General features: G+C 42.3%; 1 protein-coding gene across 10 annotated transcripts in view; it reads right to left on the reverse strand.

Annotated features, from left to right (window-relative positions):
- ZNF268 (zinc finger protein 268) overlaps window positions 1-25,164 on the reverse strand; it is a 44,792-nt gene that overhangs the window by 16,500 nt on the left and 3,128 nt on the right. For 6 of the 10 annotated variants that reach the window (XM_073790858.1, XM_073790856.1, XM_073790855.1 and 3 more), the window contains one exon: window positions 13,716-13,916. Coding sequence is in view for 8 of the 10 variants with exons in the window: in XM_073790856.1 (XP_073646957.1) it covers window positions 13,716-13,916 (201 nt within the window). In the remaining 2 variants the exon portion in view is untranslated. Of the gene's footprint in view, window positions 1-13,715; window positions 13,917-14,247; window positions 14,352-18,060; window positions 22,666-25,164 lie in introns of all 10 variants that reach the window. The other 4 variants (XM_073790852.1, XM_073790857.1, XM_073790853.1 and 1 more) reach the window with 4 other exon arrangements.

The raw sequence follows: 25,164 nt of genomic DNA on the forward strand, positions 1-25,164 counted from the left end.
GGCAATGGTTCCAAGACCATTTACGGGGAAAGTCTTTCCAACAAATACTACTGGGAAAACTGGATATCCACATTAAAAAAAATGAAGTTGGACCCTCATCTAACACTATATAAAAATTAACTCAGAATGGATCAAAGACCTAAATGTAAGACCTAAAACTATATAAGAAGAAAACATAGGGCAAAAGCTTCACAATGTTAGATTTGGCAATGATTTCTTGAAAATGACACAAAAGGTACAAGCAACAAAAGAAAAACCAACCAATTGAACTTCATGAAAATTAAAAAAAATTTTGCATCAAAACACAACATCGGATGGCAGAAGAGTAAGACGCGGAGATCACCTTCCTCTCCACAGATACACCAGAAATACATCTACGCGTGGAGCAACTCCTACAAAACACCTACTGAACGCTGGCAGAAGACCTCAGACCTCCCAAAAGGCAAGGAACCCCCCACGTACCTGGTTAGGGCAAAAGAAAAAACTAAACAGAGACAAAAGGATAGGGACGGGTCCTGCACCAGCGGGAGAGAGCTGTGAAGGAGGAAAAGTGTCCACACACTAGGAAGCCCCTTCGCGGGTGGAGACTTCGGGAGGCGGAGTGGGGGAGCTTGGGAGCCGCGGAGGAGAGCACAGCAACAGGGGTGCGGAGGGCAAAGCGGACAGATTCCAGCGCAGAGGATCGGGCCGACCGGCACTCACCAGCCGAGAGGCTTGTCTGCTCGCCCGCCGGGGCGGCCGGGACTGGGAGCTGAGGCTCCGGCTTTTGTCGGAGCGCCGGGAGAGGACTGAGGTTGGCGGCGTGAACACAGCCTGCAGGGCGTTGGTGCGCCGCGGCTGGCCGGGAGAGAGTCCGGGGAGGGGTCTGGACCTGCCGAAGAGGCAAGAGACTTTTACGTCCCTCTTTGTTTCCTGGTGCACGAGGAGAGGGGATTAAGAACGCTGCTTGAGAGAGCTCCAGGGACGGGCGCGAGCCGCGGCTAAGAGTGCGGAGCCCAGAGACGGACATGGGACGCTAAGGCCGCTGCTGCCGCCGCCAGGAGGCCTGTGTGCGAACACAGGTCACTAGCCACACGCCCTTCCGGGGAGCCGGTGCAGCCCGCCACTGCCAGGGTCCCGGGATCCAGGGACGGCTCCCCGAGAGAGCGCACGGCGCGCCTCAGGCTGCAGCATCACGCCGGCCTCTGCCGCGGCAGGCCCGCCCCGCACTCCGTGACCCTCCCTACCCCCCGGCCTGGGTGAGCCAGAGCCTCCGAAGCAGCGGCTCCTTTAACCTCGTCCTGTCTGAGCAAATAACAGACGCCCTCCGGCGACCTACACGCACAGGCGGGGCCAAATCCAAAGCTGAGCCCCTGGGAACTGTCAGAACAAAGAAGAGAAAGGGAAATCTCTCCCAGCAGCCTCAGAAGCAGCGGATTAAAGCTCCACAATCAACTTGATATACCCTGCATCTGTGGAATACCTGAATAGACAACGAATCATCCCAAATTAAGGAGCCCTGTGGATGAAAGGCTCTTGGTGCTGCAGCCAGGACTCAGTGCTGTGCCTCTGAGGTGGGAGAGCCAACTTCAGGACACTGGTCCACAAGAGGCCTCCCAGCTGCACATAATATCAAACAAAAATCTCCGAGAGATCTCCATCTCAACGCCAGCACCCAGCTTCACTCAACGACCAGCAAGCTACAGTGCTGGACATCCTATGCCAAACAACTAGCAAGACAGGAACACAACCCCGCCCATTAGCAGAGAGGCTGCCCAAAATCATAGTAAGTCTACAGACACCCCAAAACACACCACCAGACGTGGACCTGCCCACCAGAAAGACAAGATCCAGCCTCATCCACCAGAACACAGGCACTAGTACCCTCCACCAGGAAGCCTACACAACCCACTGAACCAACCTTAGCCACTGGGGACAGACACAAAAAACAACAGGAACTACGAACCTTCAGCCTGCAAAAAAGGAGACCCCAAACACAGTAAGATAAGCAAAATGAGAAGACAGAAAAACACAGAGCAGATGAAGGAGCAAGATAAAAACCCACCAGACCTAACAAATGAAGAGGAAATAGGCAGTCTACCTGAAAAAGAATTCAGAATAATGATAGTAAGGTTGATCCGAAATCTTGGAGATAGAATGGACAATAGAATGGACAAATTGCAAGAATCAGTTAACAAGGACCTAGAAGAACTAAAGATGAAGCAAGCAACGATGAACAACACAATAAATGAAATTAAAAGTACTCTAGATGGGATCAATAGCAGAATAACTGAGGCAGAAGAACGGATAAGTGACCTGGAAGATAAAATAGTGGAAATAACTACTGCAGAGCAGAATAAAGAAAAAAGAATGAAAAGAACTGAGGACAGCCTCAGAGACCTCTGGGACAACATTAAACGCACCAACATTCGAATTATAGGGGTTCCAGAAGAAGAAGAGAAAAAGAAAGGGACTGAGAAAATATTTGAAGAGATTATAGTTGAAAACTTCCCTAATATGGGAAAAGAAATCGTTAATCAAGTCCAGGAAGCACAGAGAGTCCCATACAGGATAAATCCAAGGAGAAATACGCCAAGACACATATTAATCAAATTGTCAAAAATTAAATACAAAGAAAGCATATTAAAAGCAGCAAGGGAAAAACAACAAATAACACACAAGGGACTCCCCATAAGGTTAACAGCTGATCTTTCAGCAGAAACTCTGCAAGCCAGAAGGGAGTGGCAGGACATATTGAAAGTGTTGAAGGAGAAAAACCTGCAACCAAGATTACTCTACCCAGCAAGGATCTCATTCAGATTTGATGGAGAAATTAAAACCTTTACAGACAAGCAAAAGCTGAGAGAGTTCAGCACCACCAAACCAGCTCTACAACAACTGCTAAAGGAACTTCTCTAGGCAAGAAACACAAAAGAAGGAAAGGACCTACAATAACGAACCCAAAACAATTAAGAAAATGGGAATAGGAACACACATATCAATAATTACCTTAAATGTAAATGGACTAAATGCTCCCACCAAAAGACACAGATTGGCTGAATGGATACAAAAACAAGATCCATATATTTGCTGTCTACAAGAGACCCACTTCAGACCTAGAGACACATACAGACTGAAAGTAAGGGGATGGAAAAAGGTATTTCATGCAAATGGAAACCAAAAGAAAGCTGGAGTAGCAATTCTCATATCAGACAAAATAGACTTTAAAACAAAGACTATTAGAAGAGACAAAGAAGGACACTACATAATGATCAAGGGATCGATCCAAGAAGAAGATATAACAATTGTAAATATTTATGCACCCAACATAGGTGCACCTCAATACATAAGGCAAATACTGACAACCATAAAAGGGGAAATCGACAGTAACACATTCATAGTAGGGGACTTTAACACCCCACTTTCACCAATGGACAGATCATCCAAAATGAAAATAAATAAGGAAACACAAGCTTTAAATGATACATTAAACGAGATGGAGTTAATTGATATTTATAGGACATTCCATCCAAAAACAACAGAATACACATTTTTCTCAAGTGCTCATGGAACATTCTCCAGGATAGATCATATCTTGGGTCACAAATCAAGCCTTGGTAAGTTTAAGAAAATTGAAATTGTATCAAGTATCTTTTCTGACCACAACGCCATGAGACTAGATATCAATTACAGGAAAAGATCTGTAAAAAATACAAACACATGGAGGCTAAACAATACACTACTTAATAATGAAGTGATCACTGAAGAAATCAAAGAGGAAATCAAAAAATACCTAGAAACAAATGACAATGGAGACACAACGACCCAAAACCTGTGGGATGCAGCAAAAGCAGTTCTAAGGGGGAAGTTTATAGCAATACAAGCCCACCTTAAGAAGCAGGAAACATCTCGAATAAACAACCTAACCTTGCACCTCAAGCAATTAGAGAAAGAAGAACAAAAAAACCCCAAAGCTAGCAGAAGGAAAGAAATCATAAAAATCAGATCAGAAATAAATGAAAAAGAAATGAAGGAAACAATAGCAAAGATCAATAAAACTAAAAGCTGGTTCTTTGAGAAGATAAACAAAATAGATAAACCACTAGCCAGACTCATTAAGAAAAAAAGGGAGAAGACTCAAATCAATAGAATTAGAAATGAAAAAGGAGAGGTAACAACTGACACTGCAGAAATAAAAGAGATCATGAGAGATTACTACAAGCAACTCTATGCCAATAAAATGGACAATCTGGAAGAAATGGACAAATTCTTAGAAATGCACAACCTGCCAAGACTGAATCAGGAAGAAATAGAAAATATGAACAGACCAATCACAAGCACTGAAATTGAAACTGTGATTAAAAATCTTCCAACAAAGAAAAGCCCAGGACCAGATGGCTTCACAGGCGAATTCTATCAAACATTTAGAGAAGAGCTAACACCTATCCTTCTCAAACTCTTCCAAAATATAGCAGAGGGAGGAACACTCCCAAACTCCTTCTACGAGGCCACCATCACCTTGATACCAAAACCAGACAAGGATGTCACAAAGAAAGAAAACTACAGGCCAATATCACTGATGAACATAGATGCAAAAATCCTCAACAAAATACTAGCAAACAGAATCCAACAGCACATTAAAAGGATCATACACCATGATCAAGTGGGGTTTATTCCAGGAATGCAAGGATTCTTCAATATACGCAAATCTATCAATGTGATAAACCATATTAACAAACTGAAGGAGAAAAACCATATGATCATCTCAATAGATGCAGAGAAAGCTTTTGACAAAATTCAACACCCATTTATGATAAAAACCCTGCAGAAAGTAGGCATAGAGGGAACTTTCCTCAACATAATAAAGGCCATATATGACAAGCCCACAGCAAACATCATCCTCAATGGTGAAAAACTGAAAGCATTTCCACTAAGATCAGGAACAAGGCAAGGTTGCCCACTCTCACCACTCTTATTCAACATAGTTTTGGAAGTTTTAGCCACAGCAATCAGAGAAGAAAAGGAAATAAAAGGAATCCAAATCGGAAAAGAAGAAGTAAAGCTGTCACTGTTTGCAGATGACATGATCCTATACATAGAGAACCCTAAAGATGCTACCAGAAAACTACTAGAGCTAATCAATGAATTTGGTAAAGTGGCAGGATACAAAATTAATGCACAGAAATCTCTGGCATTCCTATATACTAATGACGAAAAAGCTGAAAGTGAAATCAAGAAAACACTCCCATTTACCATTGCAACAAAAAGAATAAAATATCTAGGAATAAACCTACCTAAGGAGACAAAAGATCTGTATGCAGAAAATTATAAGACACTGATGAAAGAAATTAAAGATGATACAAATAGATGGAGACATATACCATGTTCTTGGATTGGAAGAATCAACATTGTGAAAATGACTCTACTACCGAAAGCAATCTATAGATTCAATGCAATCCCTATCAAACTACCACTGGCATTTTTCACAGAACTAGAACAAAAAATTTTGCAATTTGTATGGAAACACAAAAGACCCCGAATAGCCAAAGCAATCTTGAGAACGAAAGAAGGAACTGGAGGAATCAGGCTCCCAGACTTCAGACTATACTACAAAGCTACAGTTATCAAAACGGTATGGTACTGGCACAAAAACAGAAAGATAGATCAATGGAACAGGATAGAAAGCCCAGAGATAAACCCACGCACATATGGTCAACTTATCTTTGACAAAGGAGGCAGAAATGTACCGTGGAGAAAGGACAGCCTATTCAATAAGTGGTGCTGGGAAAACTGGACAGCTACATGTAAAAGTATGAAGTTAGATCACTCCCTAACACCATACACAAAAATAAGCTCAAAATGGATTAAAGACCTAAATGTAAGGCCAGAAACTATCAAACTCTTAGAGGAAAACATAGGCAGAACACTCTATGACATAAATCACAGCAAGATTCTTTCTGACCCACCTCCTAGAGTAATGGAAATAAAAACAAGAGTAAACAAATGGGACCTAATGAAACTTAAAAGCTTTTGCGCAGCAAAGGAAACCATGAAGAAGACCAAAAGACAACCCTCAGAATGGGAGAAAATATTTGCAAATGAAGCAACTGACAAAGGATTGATCTCCAAAATTTATAAGCAGCTCATGCAGCTTAATAACAAAAAAACAAACAACCCAATCCAAAAATGGGCAGAAGACCTAAATAGACATTTCTCCAAAGAAGATATACAGAGTGCCAACAAACACATGAAAGAGTGCTCAACATCACTAATCATGAGAGAAATGCAAATCAAAACTACAATGAGATATCATCTCACACCAGTCAGAATGGCCATCATCAAAAAATCTAGAAACAATAAATGCTGGAGAGGGTGTGGAGAAAAGGGAACCCTCTTACACTGTTGGTGGGAATGTAAATTGATACAGCCACTGTGGAGAACAGTATGGAGGTTCCTTAAAAAGCTACAAATAGAACTACCATATGACCCAGCAATCCCACTACTGGGCATATACCCTGAGAAAACCATAATTCAAAAAGAGTCATGTACCAAAATGTTCATTGCAGCTCTATTTACAATAGCCCAGAGATGGAAACAACCTAAGTGTCCATCATCGGATGAATGGATAAAGAAGATGTGGCACATATATACAATGGAATATTACTCAGCCATAAAAAGAGACGAAATTGAGCTATTTGTAATGAGGTGGATAGACCTAGAGTCTGTCATACAGAGTGAAGTAAGTCAGAAAGAGAGAGACAAATACCGTATGCTAACACATATATATGGAATTTAAAAAAAAAAAAAAATGTCATGAAAAACCTAGGGGTGAAACAGGAATAAAGACACAGACTTACTAGAGAATGGACTTGAGGCTATGGGGAGGGGGAAGTGTAAACGGTGACAAAGCGATAAAGAGGCATGGACATATATACACTACCAAACGTAAGGTAGATAGCTAGTGGGAAGCAGCCGCATAGCACAGGGAGATCAGCTCGGTGCTTTGTGACCGCCTGGAGGGGTGGGATAGGGAGGGTGGGAGGGAGGGAGACGCAAGCGGGAAGAGATATGGGAATATATGTATATATATAACTGATTCATTTTGTTGTGAAGCTGAAACTAACATACCATTGTAAAGCAATTATACTCCAATAAAGATGTTAAAAAAAAAAAAAAAAAAAAAAAAAAAAAAAAAAAAAAAAAACACAACATCAACATAGTAAAAAGGCAACTCCCAAAATGGGAGAAAATATCTGCAAGTCATATATCTTATAAGGGATTAATATCTAGAATATATAAAGAACTAAAACTCAACAAAAAACAACCTATTCAAAAGTAATCAAAGGACTTGAATAGACATTTCCCCAAAGAAGATATACAAATGGCCAATAAGCACATGAAGATGCTGAACATCACTAATCATAACAAAAATGCAAATCAAAACTACAATGAGGGACTTCCCTGGCAGCGCAGTGGTTAAGAATCTGCCTGCCAATGCAGGGGACACAGGTTCAAGCCCTGGGCCAGGAAGATCCCACATGGCACGGAGCAACTAAGCCTGTGCACCACAACTACTGAGCCTGTGTTCTAGAGCCCAGGAACCACAACTACTGAGCCCACGTGCCACAATTACTGAAGCCCGCGCACCTAGAGCCCACTCTCTGAAAGAGAGAGGCCACTGCAGTGAGAAGCCCGTGCACTACAACGAGGAGTGACCCCTGCTCATCACAACTAGAGAAAGCCCATGCAGCAGCAAAGACCCAACACAGCCAAATAAATTAATTAAAAAAAAAAACTATAATGAGTTTCTGCTCACACTCATTAGGATGGCTATCAAAAACCATAAAAATAACAAAGGTTGGCGAGGATGTGGAATAATGGGAACACTTGTACACTGCTGGTTGGGGATACAACATGGTGTAGCTGCTGTGGAAAACAGTTTGGTGGCTCCTCAAAAAATTAAAAATTATTATTACCATATGGTCCAGCAATTTCATCTCTGCGTATATCCCCAAAGGAAGTGAAAGCAGGGTCTTAAAGAGATATTTCTACATCCATGTTCATAGCAACGTTAATATTCACAGTAGCTAAAACATGAAAGCAATCCAAGTGTCCATGGATGGATGAATGGATAAGCAAAATGAGGTATATACATACAACAAATTATTATTCAGCTTTAAAAAGGAAGAAAGTTTGCAGTATGCTATAACAAGGATGAACCTTGTGAACATTATGTCAAGGGAGATAAGCCAGTCACAAAAAGACAATTACTGTATGATTCCACTTATATGAGGTAACTAGCATAGTCAAAATCAGAGACAGAAAGTAGAGTGGCGCTTGCCAGGGGTTATGGGGAGGGGGGAATTGGGAGTTATTGTTTAATGGTATAGAGCTTCAGTTTTTCAAGAGGAAGAGTGCTGTGGAGACGGATATGGTGGTTATGACTGCCAATGTTATGAATGTATTTAATACCACTGAATTGTCACTTAAAATGGTTAACATGATAAAAGAAAATATGTGTGCAGAAATACGTATGCTCCAAAATACAAACAGTGGTTTAAAAAAATCAAAGATCTAAAACATGGAAAGCTATAGTGTGTTCATGGATTGGAAAACTCAGTATTGTTAAGATGTAAGTTTTCCCTAATTTGACTCATAGATTCACTGTAATTCCAATCAAAATCCTAACAAGCTTTTTTGTAGCTATCCTCAAGCTCTTCTATAATTAATACAGAAAGGCAAAAAACTAGAACAGCCAAAACAATTCTGAAGAACAAAGGTGCAGCACTCCCACTAGCCCACTTTAAGACTTCCTATAAAAGCAAGAAAGCATGATACTGGTAAAAGATTAGACATAAAAATCAATGGAACAGAAAAGAGAGCCTAGAAATAGACCCATATAAACACTGTCTCTTGAAAAAAAAATTTTTTTTTCATAAAAACACAAAAGCAATTCAATGGAGAAAGGATCACCTTTTTCAACAAAGGGTGCTGGAACCCTTGCACATCCATACACATAAAAAATGAACCTCAACACATACCCCACACTCTATACAAAAATTAACTAAAAATGGATCACAGACTTAAATGTGAAAATTAAAACTTTACAAATTCCAGAGAAAACTTTTTTTTAATTTGTGCACTTTTGTTTGGGCAATGAAATTTTAGATATGACACCAAAAGCAAAACTCATTTTAAAAAATTAAAATTCAGAAAATAAACTTTATCAAAATTAAAACATTTTGCTCTGTGAAAGTTGGTGTCATGGAAATGAAAACACAAACCAGAGACTGGGAGAAAATATTTTCAAATCACTTTTCTTATAAAGGATTTAAATCTAGAATAACAAAGAATTCTTAAAAATCCATGACAACAGATGGCCAAAAAGCACATGAAAAGATGCTCAACATCACTAATTACTAGAGAATACAAATCAAAACTGCAATGAGGTATCACCTCCCACCAGTCACAGAATGGCCATCATCAAAAAATCTATAAACAAACAACAACAACAACAAAATCTATAAACAATAAATGCTGGAGAAGATGCAGAGAAAAGGAAACCCTCCTACACTGTTGGTGGGAATGGAAATTGGTACAACCACTATGGAGAACAGTATGGAGATTCCTTAAAAAACTAAAAATAGAACTACCATATGACCCAGCAATCCCACTCCTAGGCATATACCCACAGAAAACCACAATTTGAAAAGATACATGCACCCTAATGTTCACTGCAGCACTATTTACAATAGCCAGGATGTGGAAGCAACCTATGTGTCCATCAACAGAGGAATGGATAAAGAAGATGTGGTATCTCTATGACATAAATCACAGCAATATCCTTTTTGACCCACCCCCTAGAGTAATGGAAATAAGAACGAAAATAAACAAATGGGACCTAATGAAACTTATAAGCTTTTGCACAGCAAAGGAAACCATAAACAAGACGAAAAGACAACCCTCAGAGTGGGAGAAAATATCTGCAAACAAAGCAACTGACAAAGGATTAGTCTCCAAAATATACAAGCAGCTCATGCAGCTCAATATCAAAAAAACAAACAACGCAATCCAAAAATGGGCAGAAGACCTAAATAGACATTTCTCCAAAGAAGACATACAGCTTGCCATCAAACACATAAAAAGATGCTCAACATCACTAATCATTAGAGAAATGCAAATCAAAACCACAGTGATGTATCACCTCACACTGGTCAGAATGGCCATCATCAAAAAATCTACAAACAATAAATGCTCGAGAGGGTGTGGAGAAAAGGGAACCCTCCTGCACTGTTGGTGGGAATGTAAATTGATACAGCCACTATGGAGAACACTATGGAGGTTCCTTAAAAAACTGAAAACAGAACTACCATATGACCCAGCAATCCCACTACTGGGCATATACCCTGAGAAAACCATAATTCAAAAAGACATATGTACCACAATGTTCACTACAGCACTACTTACAAGAGCCAGGACATGGAAGCAACCTAAATATCTACTGACAGATGAATGGATAAAGAAGATGTGGCACATATATACAATGGAATATTACTTGGCCATAAAAAGGAACAAATTGAGTTATTTGCAGTGAGGTGGATGGACCTAGACACTGTTATACAGAGTGAAGTAAGTCAGAAAGAGAAAAACAAATACCGCATGCTAACGCACATATATGGAATCTCAAAAAATGGTATCGATGAAACTAGTGGCAGGGCAGGAATAAAGACGCAGACAGAGAATGGACTTGAGGACACAGCGGGGGTAAGGGGAAGCTGGGATGAAGTGAGAGAGTAGCACTGACATATATACACTACCAAATGTAAAATGGATGGCTAGTGGGAAGCTGCTACATAGCACAGGGAGATCAGCTCGATGTTTTGTGACGACCTAGATGGGTGGGATAGGGAGGGTGGGAGGGAGGCTCAAGAGGGAGGGGATATGGGGATATATGTAAACATATAGCTGATTCACTTTGTTATACAGCAGAAACTAACACCACATTGTAAAGCAATTATACTTCAATAATGATATTTTTTTAAAAAAAAGAATAAGAAAGCATGATTTTGTAGCCCCAAATCCTGAAGAGCCGTATGTAATATCTTAATGTCATGCCCATCAAACTCAGTAAGTTTGGCTTCTGCCCTCTCAAGACAAAATAAACAAGATAAAGAATTTTAAAAAACATTTTTTTTAATGATACGGTACATATATACAATGGAATATTACTCAGCCATAAAGAACAAAATAATGCCATTTGAAGCAACATGGATGGACCCAGAGATTGTCATACTCAGTGAAGTAAGAAAGACAAATATCATATGATATTGCTTATACGTGGAATCTAAAAAAATGGTACTAATGAACTTATCTACAAAACAGAGACAGAGTCACAGATGTAGAAAACAAAGTTATGGTACCAGGGGATGGGAGGAAGGATAAACTGGGAGATTGGGATTGACATATACGCACTAGTATATATAAAATAGATAACTAATAAGAACCTACTGCACAGGGAACTCTACTTAATACTCTGTAGTGGCCCATATGTGAAAAGAATCTAAAAAAGAATGGAGGGACTTCCCTGGGGGTCCAGTGGTTAAGACTTCACCTTCTAATGCAGGGGGTGCGGATTCAATCCCCGGTTGGGGAGCTAAGATCCCACATGCCTAGGGCCAAAAAAAAAAAAAAAACCAAAACCTAAAACAGAAGCAATATTGTAACCAATTCAACAGACTTAAAAAAAAAAATGGTCCACATCAAAAAAAAAAAATCTTAAAAAAAATTAAATTAAAAAGAGTAGATATATGTATAACTGATTCACTTTGCTGTACACCTGAAACTAACACAACATTGTAAATCAACTATACGCCAATAAAATTTTTGTTTAATATTAAATTTTAAAAAAATCAATGACAAGAAAACAGATACTTCACCAAAGATACAGAAAGAATAAAACACATATAGAAATATACTCAATACCACTACCTAGCCATTAGGGAAATGCAACTTAAAACTACAGTGAAATATCACCTCACATCTATCAGAATGGCAAAATTTTTAACAACTTGACAATACCAACAACTGGTCAGGATGAGGAACAGAGACGCTCATTCACTGCAAGTGGGAATGCAAAACTGCAAGGCACTCTGGAAGACAGTCTCTTACAAAGCTAAACATAGAATCGCCATACAATCCAGCAATCATGCTCCTAGGTATTTACCCAACTGATATGAAAACTCATGTCCACACAAAAACACACATGTGAGTGTTGACAGCATTCATAATCACCAAAAACTGGAAGCATCCAGATATCAAGACTTATTATAAATCAAGACAGTGTGAAACTGGCATAAGGATGGAAAAGTAGGCCAATGGAACAGAATAAAGAGTTGTGAAACCAAACTATATTTATGGACGCCTGATATATGACAAGGTGGCACCGCAGAGCCATAGGTAGAGGTCAATCACTTCAGTGGCACTGGGGCAATTAGGCAACTTGATGAAAAAAATAAAGCTTGACTCCTACTAACACTAAACATAAATATTAATTCTAGATGTATTGTGAATCTACATGTGAAAGGTAAATGTGAACAAAGAAAACTGTCTTCATGAGCTCTGGATAACAAAAAACGTTCTTAGATTGGACACAAAAAACACCAGTAATAAAAGAAAAAATTTAGAAACTAAATTAAGTAAAAATTAGAAGTAGCTGTTCATCAAAAGGCAGCATTAATTAACAGAATGAAAAGGCAAGACAGGGGAAAAAAACCCAGCTTGTAAACAAACACTGAACAACAGTTAATGCTGTGCATACTGAAGTATTTAGAGGGAAGCATGCTGATGTCTAAAATATATTAAGAAATACAGCAAAAATAAGATGGGGTAAGAGATGCAGAGAGATGGAAAGATGGATAATGTGATAAAGCAAGTACAGTAAAATGTTAAAGGTAAATTCAAGGTGATGAGTATACAGATGTTCACTGCAAAATCCTTTCGATTTTGCCCTGCGTTTGAAAACTGTCATAACAAAATATTGGAGGTGAGAGAAGCACCCCAGGTAAATATGGATTTGGTATCAAGTTTGCTTTAAACTTCAATGTGCATGAATCACTGAATTTTGTTAAGATGAAAAGTCTTGATATAACAGGACTGAGGTGCGGCCTGAAACAGCATTTCTGGCACGCTTCCAGAAAATAAATAACTCCTTTCTGTCAATAAGAAACAGACAGAAAACACCCACAAAAGGTAACAAAATGTCCAAAAAGCATGCTAGCAGGAAATGCAAAGTAAGCCCATACAGAGACACCACCATACCTGAATGGCTCAAATAAAAAGAACAACAGTAATTAAGAGCTGGCAGAGAACGTGAGGCAAGTGGACACCAAGACACTGCTGACGGCCATACAAGAGGATGGTGCTTAACGAAAAATATAAGCAATACAGCAGGATACACATGCGTATACGCCACCAACATAAATTAAAAATGCATTCACACCAGAAACAATACACAGTTTGTAAACACATTTAAACAGAAAAATATCCATTAAAAAAAATTGGGGGGGGGGGGTGTGTGTGTGGAAAAGGAGCTGAAAATTGAGTCTGGGGAAACCAGGAAACAGGGACCTCAGGGACCTTACACGACCTCCCACCTGAGGACCTCCATCCCTCTCCCCACCAAAAAAATGAAAAAGAAATAAAGAAAAGAAGTGGAAATGAACAAACCAGTAACTCACCCAGGTCTTCTTCGCTTTCGGCTGCTCCTGGGAAATAAACAGCCACTCTAGGACCTGCTCTGTCCCGGGACTCTTGTGCCTCTGCCGGGGTCCTCCAGGGAGAGGCCTCTGGTCAGGGGTTTCTTGACCCAGGATGGATTTCTCCCCCTGGAGCTTTCTGGTGCCATCGCATGTGCTCTCTTGCTCCTGGAGAGGTGGGACCTGCAGACACAAGAGCAAGCTCACTTTTGCGAGCACTTTTCCTCTGGGCCCCAACCTCGGTCTCCTTTGCTGGTGAACGTGCTCACCCAGGCTGGACTGGGGGCTCTGCGGACTGTGGTCAGGGCGGCTTGGGGGGCACAAGTGAGAGGAAACAAAGTGGGGAACCCAGCACACAACCACAGCCCCCCGCCCCGCCCAGACCCTGCACAGGCCCCCAGGATCCCCGAAAGTGCGGTAACCACCCAGAGATTTAAACAACTCCGGGTAGACACTCAAGAAGAACATGACGCCAGATGGTAAGGAGGGAACGACCCTGCTGGAGGCGACGTACACGAGAAACGGGCTGTGGACAAAACAGTCTGTCTCAGTAGAGCTTCTTCTCTCAATATCTGGATGTCCGTGAACAATTCACTTCATCTCTCTCGCTGAGTCTTACTTTTGTTGTTAAACATTGAGAGTAGGATGAGATCAGGGGAACAGTGTAGTCTTTTAATCTCCAAATAAAAACAAAAGTGGCCTACCAGAATAGCAAAAGAAGAAGCCCAGAGATGTCCACAGACAGACAAATGGACCCAGGTGACAGGGTTCCTCACAAACCCAGGATCCAGGCAGATGTGACCTAACTGCAGAACTGGGACGGGGGACCGGGGGCCACATGCTGCCGATCTCCAAAGTCACCCCCAACAGGAGAGCACCTCCCGAGGGGAATCTGAGCCTCTCAGGCTCAGAGTTGCAGGTGACTAAAAAAGACATTCCCAAAGTGGCTAAGTGACCTAACAGCACTGTGGTCACCTAGGAACACGAGGGTCTGAGAAATAACGGGCAAACCGCCCCTTCTACAAGGACGGGTCTTCACTGCGAGGGGAAGCTGCTGGAAATGGAGCCCAAATTGATCAGCACAAGGAGTGAGAAAACAAAGATTCAGGCAAAGAGAGGGACAAGAGAAAAGAGATTCTGAGAATGAGAGGGGAAGGAGAGAAAAGGGAAGAGAGAAAGGCACTCGGCAGTCAGGGGGAAGGGTCCAGAGGATGCTCATTCCAGAAGCTATTATAACAACAAAATACAAGGGGTAAAACTGAGAGAAACATGTTAGGATACAGGCATGCTGAGCTCTAGGAAACACAGGGCTAGAGGCAGAAGAAAGGCTTCCTGACAAGGCTTAGCGTTGAGTCGGGTCAGGTATGTGTGTGTGTGTGTTTGCTTGTATTTCCAAAAGAATCACTGAGAGGATGAACTAGGAACTGTAAAATGGTTCCCTCCGGGGGCGGGAAGGGACAGAGCAGGAGGGACGGAGGCTTGTCTGAATGACGCTACACACTTTCTACTTTGAATCACGTAAATATTTCACATGATCTAAAAGAGGAGGGAGGGCAATCCCTAACATTGAAAATAAATGTCAACAGATACATTTATTTATACAATTGGAAACAAAACTACAACAGACAATCATTTTACCAACTGACTTAACATGCGGTATTTAACTGCATTCTTTGGATAAAATGGGCTACAGAGACAGACTGAACCTCATTTAGCACCCTTGTTAATGGTGACAAATTGTTATTTTAAAACCGTCTTCTGTATGCTATAGGACATGACGGTTATATCACTCTTTTTAAGAACAAAGATATCTAGCACGTGACAAAAAGTTGCAAGAGTAAAGCTTTTAACCCTCCTGCAGAGCTGGTGGGAATGTAAAGTGGAGCAGCCACTTGGGACCCAGCTTGGCAGCTCCTCAGTGTTAAACCCAGAATTACTGTATTAGCCGGCGATCCCATTCTTATCTATCCGCTCAACAGAATTAAAAGCCTACATCCACAGAAACGCTTGCACACAAATGGCTCTAACAGCCTGATTCCTAATAGCCAAATACCCATCAATGGATGAAGGGATAAATCATATGTGATCTATACATACAAAGGCACGTTATTTAGCCATAAGAAAGAATGAAGCACCGAAAAATGCTACATGATGAACTTTTGTACTATAGGTACCTGACAATTAGCTTTTGTTGACTGTAATGCAAGTGCCTGATCGTACTGAAAGCTTCTGATTTCTGAGGCACCACTTCAAAGTCATCCGTCTTAGATAAATGCACTGCCAGCCACACAGCTAGATAAGGAGACAGGCCGCCCCACCTGACGTTCTCCTCCCAGAAAGCCCTGGGTGACCTAGATAACTGCTCACTTGAGTGACCCCGCTCTTCCCTTCCAGTGCCTGAATTCTCAGCCTTATTTTAAATTCACCAATAAATAATGAACCTGCAACCCCCCCTTGACCCCAATAATAAAGGCAGAACCTCACCCCCGCTTGACCCCAGTAAAGGCAGAACCCCAGGTCCGCATTCTCGTCCTCTCCTTCTCTCTGCTGTGTGGCCCCCGGTGTGCCACGTACCCCGCAGGGTCTGTGAGTAGTAAACCTTATGTTTTCAGAGTTCCCCGACGGTTGCTGATGAGAGGCGCCTTGCAGTCACAGTAAGAACCACAAGGGCTGGTCCAGCCGTGACGCTGGCTCCAGTCAGGGAAACGTCTGTGGGGCTGCCACAAGCAGCACGGGTCCCGGCGAGCCCCACCCCAGGCGCTCTGTGTCACAGCATCATTCCTGCCAGGCTGAGACCAACACAAAACTACCTTGAAAACACTACGCTAAACGAAAGAAGCCAGATACACAGGGCCACCTCTGACATGATTCTGTTTATATAAATGTCTAGGATAGGGAAATTCTTGAACACCCCAAGTAGATTAAATGGCTGTCAGGGGATAGGGGAAGGAGGGGATGGAGAGTGGCTTGTGAATGGGGACAGGGTTTCTTCTGGAAGTAATGATAATGTTCCGAAATTGGATACGGTGATATTTAGGCAACACTGTGAATACTAAAAATGACTGAAGGTACACCTTAAAAGGGTAAATTTTATGGTATATAAATTATACCTCAATAATGCTTCTATATAGAGTAATTTTTTTAACTTCAATGATTTTTAATAAATTGAAAGTTCTGCAACAGTCCACACATCCAGGTTTACAGCGTTCCTACTGCCTCGGACAGATTCCTCTGGAGCCGAGGCCCACGCTCACCCCCGACCCCCAGACAACCACTGCTCTGCTCCTGTGCACAGATCTGCCCGTTCCAGACATTTCACACGACTGGGACCACACTAGGTACTGCGTCTGGCTTCTTCCGCTCAGCACAACACTTTGGAGGTTTATTCTTGTTACAGCACACACCAGCGGTTTGCCCCTTAATTGCTGAATAGTGTTCCATTTCGTCTATACGTTCACCACTTAATCCACATTTAGATTCTTTTTAGTTTTGAGCTACTATACAAGTCTTTGTGTGAACATGTCTTCCTTTATCTTGAGAAAATTCCTAGAAGTAAAACTGCTGCTCTGTACAGTAAGTTTACATCTAACCCTTTAAAGAAACTGCCGAAACCTTTACAAGGTGACTGTACTTTATACTCCCACCAGCAGTCTACAGTGGTTCCAATTTCTCTACATCCTTGTCAACACTTACTGTCTGCCTTTTTGGTTATAGCCATTGGGTATAAAGTGGGACTTCGTTATGATACGAATTTTATTTCCCTAGTGACTCATGATGTTAAACATCTTTTCCGGTGCTTACTTGCCATCTATACATCTTCTTTGGTGAAGTGTCTGTTCAAATCCTTTGCCCATGTTTTAAATTGGGTTGTCTGTCTTCTTACTGAGTTGTAAGCATTCTTCATATATTCTGAATATATCCCTGTTATCAGGTACATGACTTGCAAATACTATCTCCTGGACTTTAAATACTTGAAGTCCCGGTCTGGGACTGTGTTTTCATTTTCTGAATGGTGACTTCGAAGTTCAAAAGTTTTAATCTTGATGTGGCCCAATTTCTATCTCAAAAAGCACAACCTATGAAAGAGCTTTCTAAGAACTTTAGCCTAAGAGAAGGTCATGAATATTTTCCTCTATGATTTCTTCCAGAAATTTTATAGCTTTTGCTCTTAAAGTCTATGTTCCATTTTGAGGTAATCTTTTGGAATTGGGTGAGGTAAGAGTCACAGCTTATCTTAGAAAATTTTTCCTTGTGATAACATAAAATACGTAACATAAACTTAGTATCTTAACCATTTTAAAGTTTACAGTTCATTGGAATTCAGTACCTTCGCAGTGCTGTGTAACCATTCCCAGCAGTCACATTCATCTCCAGAACTCTTCATCTTGCAGAACTGAAACTCTATATCCTCTGAGCAGTAACTTCCCATCCTCCTCCTACCACGACTCCCTGACAACCAGCATGGACCACACTTTGTATGATCTTGACTACTCTAGGAACGGAAACCATGTTCCACAGGGTTAGCAGACAGTGTCGACTAACAGGAATTCTCGAGCTCGTCTTACAGAGCAGCAGCCCAGGGACAGCCTGGTAAACCCCCGCCTGAACCCGCCCTCAGTGACCAAGCTTTGCCTGAGTTACTAACTGTCCCCTATAGGTTACACCTCGGACGTATGGGTCACTATATCAATGGGCACTTAAGCTGTTTTCCAGAAACCTAGAGTCAGCTCTTGTCCAGTTCAAGGCAGCCAAGACCGGTTGGGACCGCTGACCCTAAAAACTGGGCCTGCACACGTGTCTGATGAATGACCGCCTGATGTCAGAGGGCCAAAACCTCCACCCTCGGATCATGCTAAGTGTCTCCATTTTTGAACACATATCCCACGAAGAAGCATGTACCCTGATACGCCTGCACAGAACACTGATTACCTCACCTTTTCCCTACTTCCAATCACTTCCCCACACCTAAGACCTCCCTGCTTCTTTATCCCGTGAATATCTCAAGTCCCTCACCTGCGAGGAGACAGATCCGACACTTGTTCTCCCATCTCCTCACTTGGCTGTCTCGTGAATAAACTCTTTCTCTGCTACAAACTGCAGCGTCTCAGCATTTGGCTTGCTGCGTGTTGGGTGAACAAACCTGGTTCAGTAACAGAACCTCACGTAAGTAGAATCTTACAGTATTTTTCCTTTTGTGACTGGCTTATTTCACTGAAAATAATGTCCTCAAGGTTCACCCATGTTGTAGCATGTGTCAGAATTCATTTCTTTTTAAGATTGAATATATACATACACACCCACACCCCATTTTGTTTATCCATTCATCTCTTAGTGAACAACTGGGTTACTTCCACCCAAAAAAGAGTAATTTCAAAAAAATAAATCTTTTAAACTCTGTAATTTGAATTGGAAATATCAACATGAATAATAAACTTTTTTCCTTTCCGAAGATCCCTAGGTCTGCCTGCTGAAACAGCCCAGAAGTAATGACATCCCAGTATCAACTGTGGTCCCTGAGCACACTCCCTACGAGAAGATACAGGCTCCTGGAGAAAAGGTTGATTCCAGATCTGGGACGGGTAATACTCAAATGAGCAGAGACTATCTTCTTGGGCCCTGAAGCAAGGAAGCCAGGAAGCCAGCTAAGACTAACAGAGTCTTTCCAAAAAGCCTCAGAGCCAAGCTGAAAGGCTCCCTTTGGCTAAGGCTGGGACAATGAAACCCTCTAAAAGAATACTGACTGCAAATGATTGAAACTAACTGTAAACAGTATTAAGATTTACGAGTTTTTTAATCATACTCAAATTAGCAAAAAGAAAAAAAATCAAATGAAAACTCACTGCTGTCACCAATGGATGTAACTAGGGCATCATCTCCTTAGTGAAAACTGGCAATTAAAGAGAAAGAGTTAAGCATGGACCTGCCATCCCTAAACAATTGTGTCTCTGGGTAACCAAATGGTTCTGTTGATGAAGAAATGTTCTTTTTTAGAGAAGGATTCTGTAAATTCTTTCAGAGAATTCCTGCTACAAAAATGGAAAGAATGATAGGGTTAGAAAGTCACCACTTTGTAGATGCTGTGAAATAACTGGCCGAGGGGAAGGTCATAATTGATGAAACCATTAGAAGGACTGATGGGAAACTTCACAACAATACCACACTGCCACCCCTGACCCCACCAATCGATCTTTGCATCACCTAGAGCGAGTCAATGAGACATACGTGCCTCCTGAGGTGACAAGACAAAGCACTATCAAGTATTCTTGCCAAAAACATTAATAAATCAATCTAAAGTCTCTAAAGATAAATTTCAGTTTACCAGAAATACTGGTGACAGAAAACATGTTAAATGTGACCACAAGGAAACAGAGATAAATCTAAAATGAAGGACATTCTAAAGGACAAATGGCTCCACATCTTTAAAAAGTCAATGGGGGAAAAAAAAGAAAGAAGGATGGGTTACTCTGGATTAAAAGAGACTTAAAGTATGTAACAGTAAGAAATGTGTACCTTGTTTGGATTTTGATTTTAACTTGCCAATGTTAAAAAGGAAAATGAAATCTGAACATGGAATAATTCCATGATACCAAAGAATTATTCTGTTAGGTGTAATAGTGGTATTATAATTATATTAGAAAATGTATGTTTTTAATGCCTAGTGATGTACGGATGAAATAACATGAGAACTGAATCTGCTTCAAAATACTTCAGAGTATTTTGGAGTAAGGTACCTTTATCCTACGCCTTAAATTTTTCCTTTGAAGAATTTTTCAAGAACAGTGACCACCACACAAGAAAATAAAGCTTTCAGAAAACAAGACAACATGAACAAGAACCAATGAAAAACAACAGAAAGAAAACCTTGTAGCCAACAGACAGTGCAATTGATGGACACTCATTATAAATCAAATATTATATTCAAGGAGAGAAAGGCAAGCCTTATGACTTGCCAAGGACTTGGACAAATAACTTAGCAAGCATATTTGAAAAAGAACTAGAAAGAATTTATAGGAATGATAAAAACACATCAACTGAAGTCTCTTTAACAGCAGGTTAGGAAGAATTAGTAAACGAAAGGACAAACCGGAAGAAATTATCTAGAAAGTAGTATGGAGAGACAGATGGGCAAGAGAGGAGAGCAGTGACACACAGACTGAGAAGGTCTACCATAAGCTGCACTAGAGTCTAAAAGGAAACAACAGAGCACATTTAAAAATGGGGCGTGGGGCACAGCTTTCCGACAGCAGGCAGGTATCTAATGAACATAGAAAGAATAATGAAATTAGATAAAACTCATTTGTCAACTAGCATAATAAAAACGCACACAAGAATCACCCATGCAGGCTAAATGAGTGGGTGAAAGTTTGAGGACTAAAAGGTATTTATTTCATCTCAGTATCTCCCAACAGATACTGACTTACAAAGGGAAGAGAGAGTGACTACAGGGGAGAGAACACAGACACCACCTTCACCAAGTGAGGCAAGTTCACATCAGCAGCCACGAGTGCCCCGGATGTGATGCAGGGAAGAATGCAGCACTTCTGAAATGAATCAGGAGGAGGAGCAAACAACCGGAAACTGAGGAATATTCCACAGAACGCCCTGGGCTCCGAAAACACCACGTCATGACAAAGAAGACTGAGGAACTGTTCCGGGTTAGATGAAAGAGCCAGCACAGCCCATCACAACACATGATTCAAGTTACTCTTCTCGCATAAAGGACGGTATTTCCAAACTTTCTATAAAGGAACAATTGGCAAAATCACAATAAGACCTGTAAATGAAATAACAGCATTGTATTGATGTCAATTTCCTGATTCAGTGGTTATGTAAAAAACTGTTCTTGTTTGTGAGATGTACTGCAGTATTTAGGGGTAAAGGAACATCATGTCTGCAAATTGGTTTCAGTTAAGGAAAAAAAAAATGTGTATGGAGAGAGAAAGAGGAGAGGAGCTGGGAACAGAGAGTGAGAGAGAAACTGATAAAGCAAGTGCAGCAAAATATTACTATTTGAGGAATCTGGATGAATGTATAGAAGAACTTTTGTATTATTCCTGCAACTTTTTTAAGATCTAAAATTATGTCAAAATAAGTGAAATTTAAAAAATTTACAGCATAAATAATGTGTATAATGCCCAAACATCTTTACAGAAAGAAAAAGAATAAAAATTATCAGTCCAAAGAAAGCCAAGAGAGGAGAAAAAAAAAAAAAAAAACAGATCAGGTACAGCAAACACAGTATAGAAAAACACAGTAAGATGGTAGATATAAACACAAATATAACAGTAATTACGTCAATCATAACAGACCAAGTGTCTGAGTTAAGTACAAAGACTGACAGACTGATTTTAAAAAATGATGCTATTTAAAAAAACACATCTAAAAGATAAAGATACAAAAAAGTCAAAAGTTAAAGAAAAATATACGACAAGCAATTAACCAAAAGGAGGCTCCTACAGCTATAAGAATACAAAACAGACTTTGAGACAAAAAAAGGATTCCTGGACATAAGGTGACTCCACAATCATCCAAGGCTCGAGTCACAAGGACAATGTAGTTTTCAGCTTGTCTGGAAGGGGTGAGCAGCCTGCTCCAAGTCAGCCAAGCGGGTGACAGGCCGCCACGTTACCTGACACCCCTCCCCCCCAGACCCTAGAGCTGAGTGCTGAGCCAGCTCCAGAGGGCTGATGGCGGCCGGCCACTCCCGGCCCACTGCTGGCAGCACACAGGGGCTCCCTCTGCCCGCAGCCTCCTTCTCCCTCGCCTTCACGCGGCTGATTCCACAGGTCCTTTGAGAGCAGCTGCCAAGGTCACTTCCTGGGCTTCCCTCTGCCCCAGGGCGAATCCCGTGGCCACCCGGCCTGCCCTCTGTGCCCTCTCTCAACTCCCAGGGCTGCCTTTGACCCGTGTATCCTCCGTGCCTAACCGGTACCTGGAATATATAAACAAGGGTGCGCGAGGGTTGTTAGTTTTGAAAGACTAATTCATGAACATGCCACATTTTAACAGGAAATTATCGGGGCTTCCTTGGTAGTGCCGTGGTTAAGAATCTGCCTGCCAGGGCAGGGGACACGGGTTCAATCCCTGGTCTGGGAGTATCCCACATGCCGCGGAGCAACTAAGCCCGTGCGCCACAACTACTGAGCCCACGAGCCACAACTACTGAAGCCCGCAGCCTAGAGCCCATGCTCTGCAACGAGAAGCCACCGCAGTGAGAAGCCCGCGCACCTCAACGAAGAGTAGCCCCCGCTCGCCACAACTAGAGAAAGCCCGCGCGCAGCAACGAAGACCCAACACAGCCAAAAATAAATAAATAAAACTTTATATAAAAAAAACAGGGAATTATCATTTTAACCTTTAATTCGCCAAGAGGGTCAGTCTGGGCGCAGCTGAAGACACCCAGCCTGGTATGCACGGGAGCACGGGCCAACCTTCCTCAGAAAGGCCCCGTCAGGCAGAATTCCCTTCTCTCTCCCACACCCCCTTGCATCAGTCTTGAAGCCCCAACTCACTGCACTGCAAACTATGCTATTAGCATGTCGTGGTGGTGACCGTGGTGACGGTGTTTGGCAGTGGTCCATGGGAGCAGAGGCCCTGCCCAACGCTGGAGAAAAAGGGAAACAAGGTTCCCTGGTTTAAAATAAGTCAACTAGGGCTTCCCTGGTGGCGCAGTGGTTGAGAATCTGCCTGCCAATGCAGGGGACACGGGTTCGAGCCCTGGTCTGGGAAGATCCCACATGCTGCGGAGCAACTGGGCCCGTGAGCCACAACTACTGAGCCTGCGCGTCTGTGCTCTGCAACAAGAGAGGCCGCAACAGTGAGAGGCCCGCGCACCGCGATGAAGAGTGGCCCCCGCTTGCCACAACTAGAGAAAGCCCACGCACAGAAACGAAGACCCAACACAGCCATAAATAAATAAATTATAAATAAATAAATAAATAAAATAAGTCAACTCCTACAGGAGAGGAGGACACAGAAAATCTTTCCAAGCCCCTAGGAATGGAGACTCCCTGAAGTGAATTTGTAATGACACATTTAAGGGAGGGAAGTGTCAACAGCAGAAAGTAGCCAAAATGAAAAAAGAAAACCTGCCAGTAAGTGCCCAGCATCCTCCGAGGAAAGAAACAGAGACTTAGGGGCTCACAGGCCTCAGTGCAATGTACGTCACCGCCGAGGACCACCTCCCTCTGCTCTGAATTCACACTCGTCTACAGCCTTCTAATTACTAGGTATCACCCTGGATACCCAGGAGGGGACACCCAGAATATGGGTCGAGGATGTCACCGGCCACAGGAAAGGGACCCCTATGTTGCACAGTTTTAAAATGTCCTGCATATGATATCCTTTCCGCTTTCAGCGCATCCCTGAGTGGGGTCATCCACATCTCTCATTCCCCAGGGACTGGGCCACACACACCCACTGCGACCAGGGCACGGCAAGGGACTTAACTACTCTTGAGTCCAAGGAGCAGCTGATCAGTGACCCATTGTGGGTAAACAATAACTACTCCTAGGGCCCAGGAGGCTAGAATCTCTGTCTCTTGAGAAATTCTCAGGCTATACCCTGAGGCAGTAGAGTACACTGGCCAGGGAAATGGGTGTAGGGCCATCCCACGCAGGTTCAAATCCTGGCTCTACACAAACCAGCAGTGTAACCTGGTCCCAAGAAGAGGTACTGATGAATGCCTGCACCAGATGCAGCACAGAACCCCACGCACAGTGAGCGCTGAGCATTCACACTGGGCTGGAATGGTAAGAAATACACGACTACTTACACAAGATAAACCACTCTAAAAAGTGACAACGGACTAGGTGAAAAGCATAAGCTGGTTGTCAGAAAAGAGGACTCATGTTTCAAACATCTCCGTTTCCACTGCTCCAGGCAACACCTCCTCCGCCTCTCAGTCGACCATTCTCCACTGAGCAGCCAGAGGGGCTCTGAAAAGCCCAACCCCCTTTCCTAACACAACAGCTTCCCAGCCTGATCGGGCCTCTGGCCCCCTCCATGTCTGTCTGCTCCCCTCCCCTCCCCGCCAACCCGGGCCACACAGGCCTTCCTTCCCTGCTACAAAGGCACGGATCCTCCCCCACCTCGGGTCCTTGGCGATGGCTGTTCCCACCCTGCATGTTCATGCACCTGCTCTTCCCAAGTCTGGCTACTCTGGTAACTCACACCTGCAAACGTCACCTCCTCCATGGGACCTTCCCCAAACACCCAATCTTTCACATCAACCAATGTTAATTCCATGTACAACACGACAACGACGTTTCCTGTTCACTTGTAAGTAGTTTCTCCATCATTTACATGGCATCTGCCTTCCTCCACCAGAGTGCAAACTCCCCAAAGCATGGATCCTGTCAATCTCGTTCACCACCACATGCCTGGACCTGGAAGGGGGCCTGGCACAGAGTGGGTGCTCAATAAATACCTG

The sequence above is a fragment of the Tursiops truncatus genome, chromosome 13 (assembly GCF_011762595.2).
Source record: "Tursiops truncatus isolate mTurTru1 chromosome 13, mTurTru1.mat.Y, whole genome shotgun sequence".
Lineage (NCBI taxonomy): Eukaryota > Metazoa > Chordata > Mammalia > Artiodactyla > Delphinidae > Tursiops > Tursiops truncatus.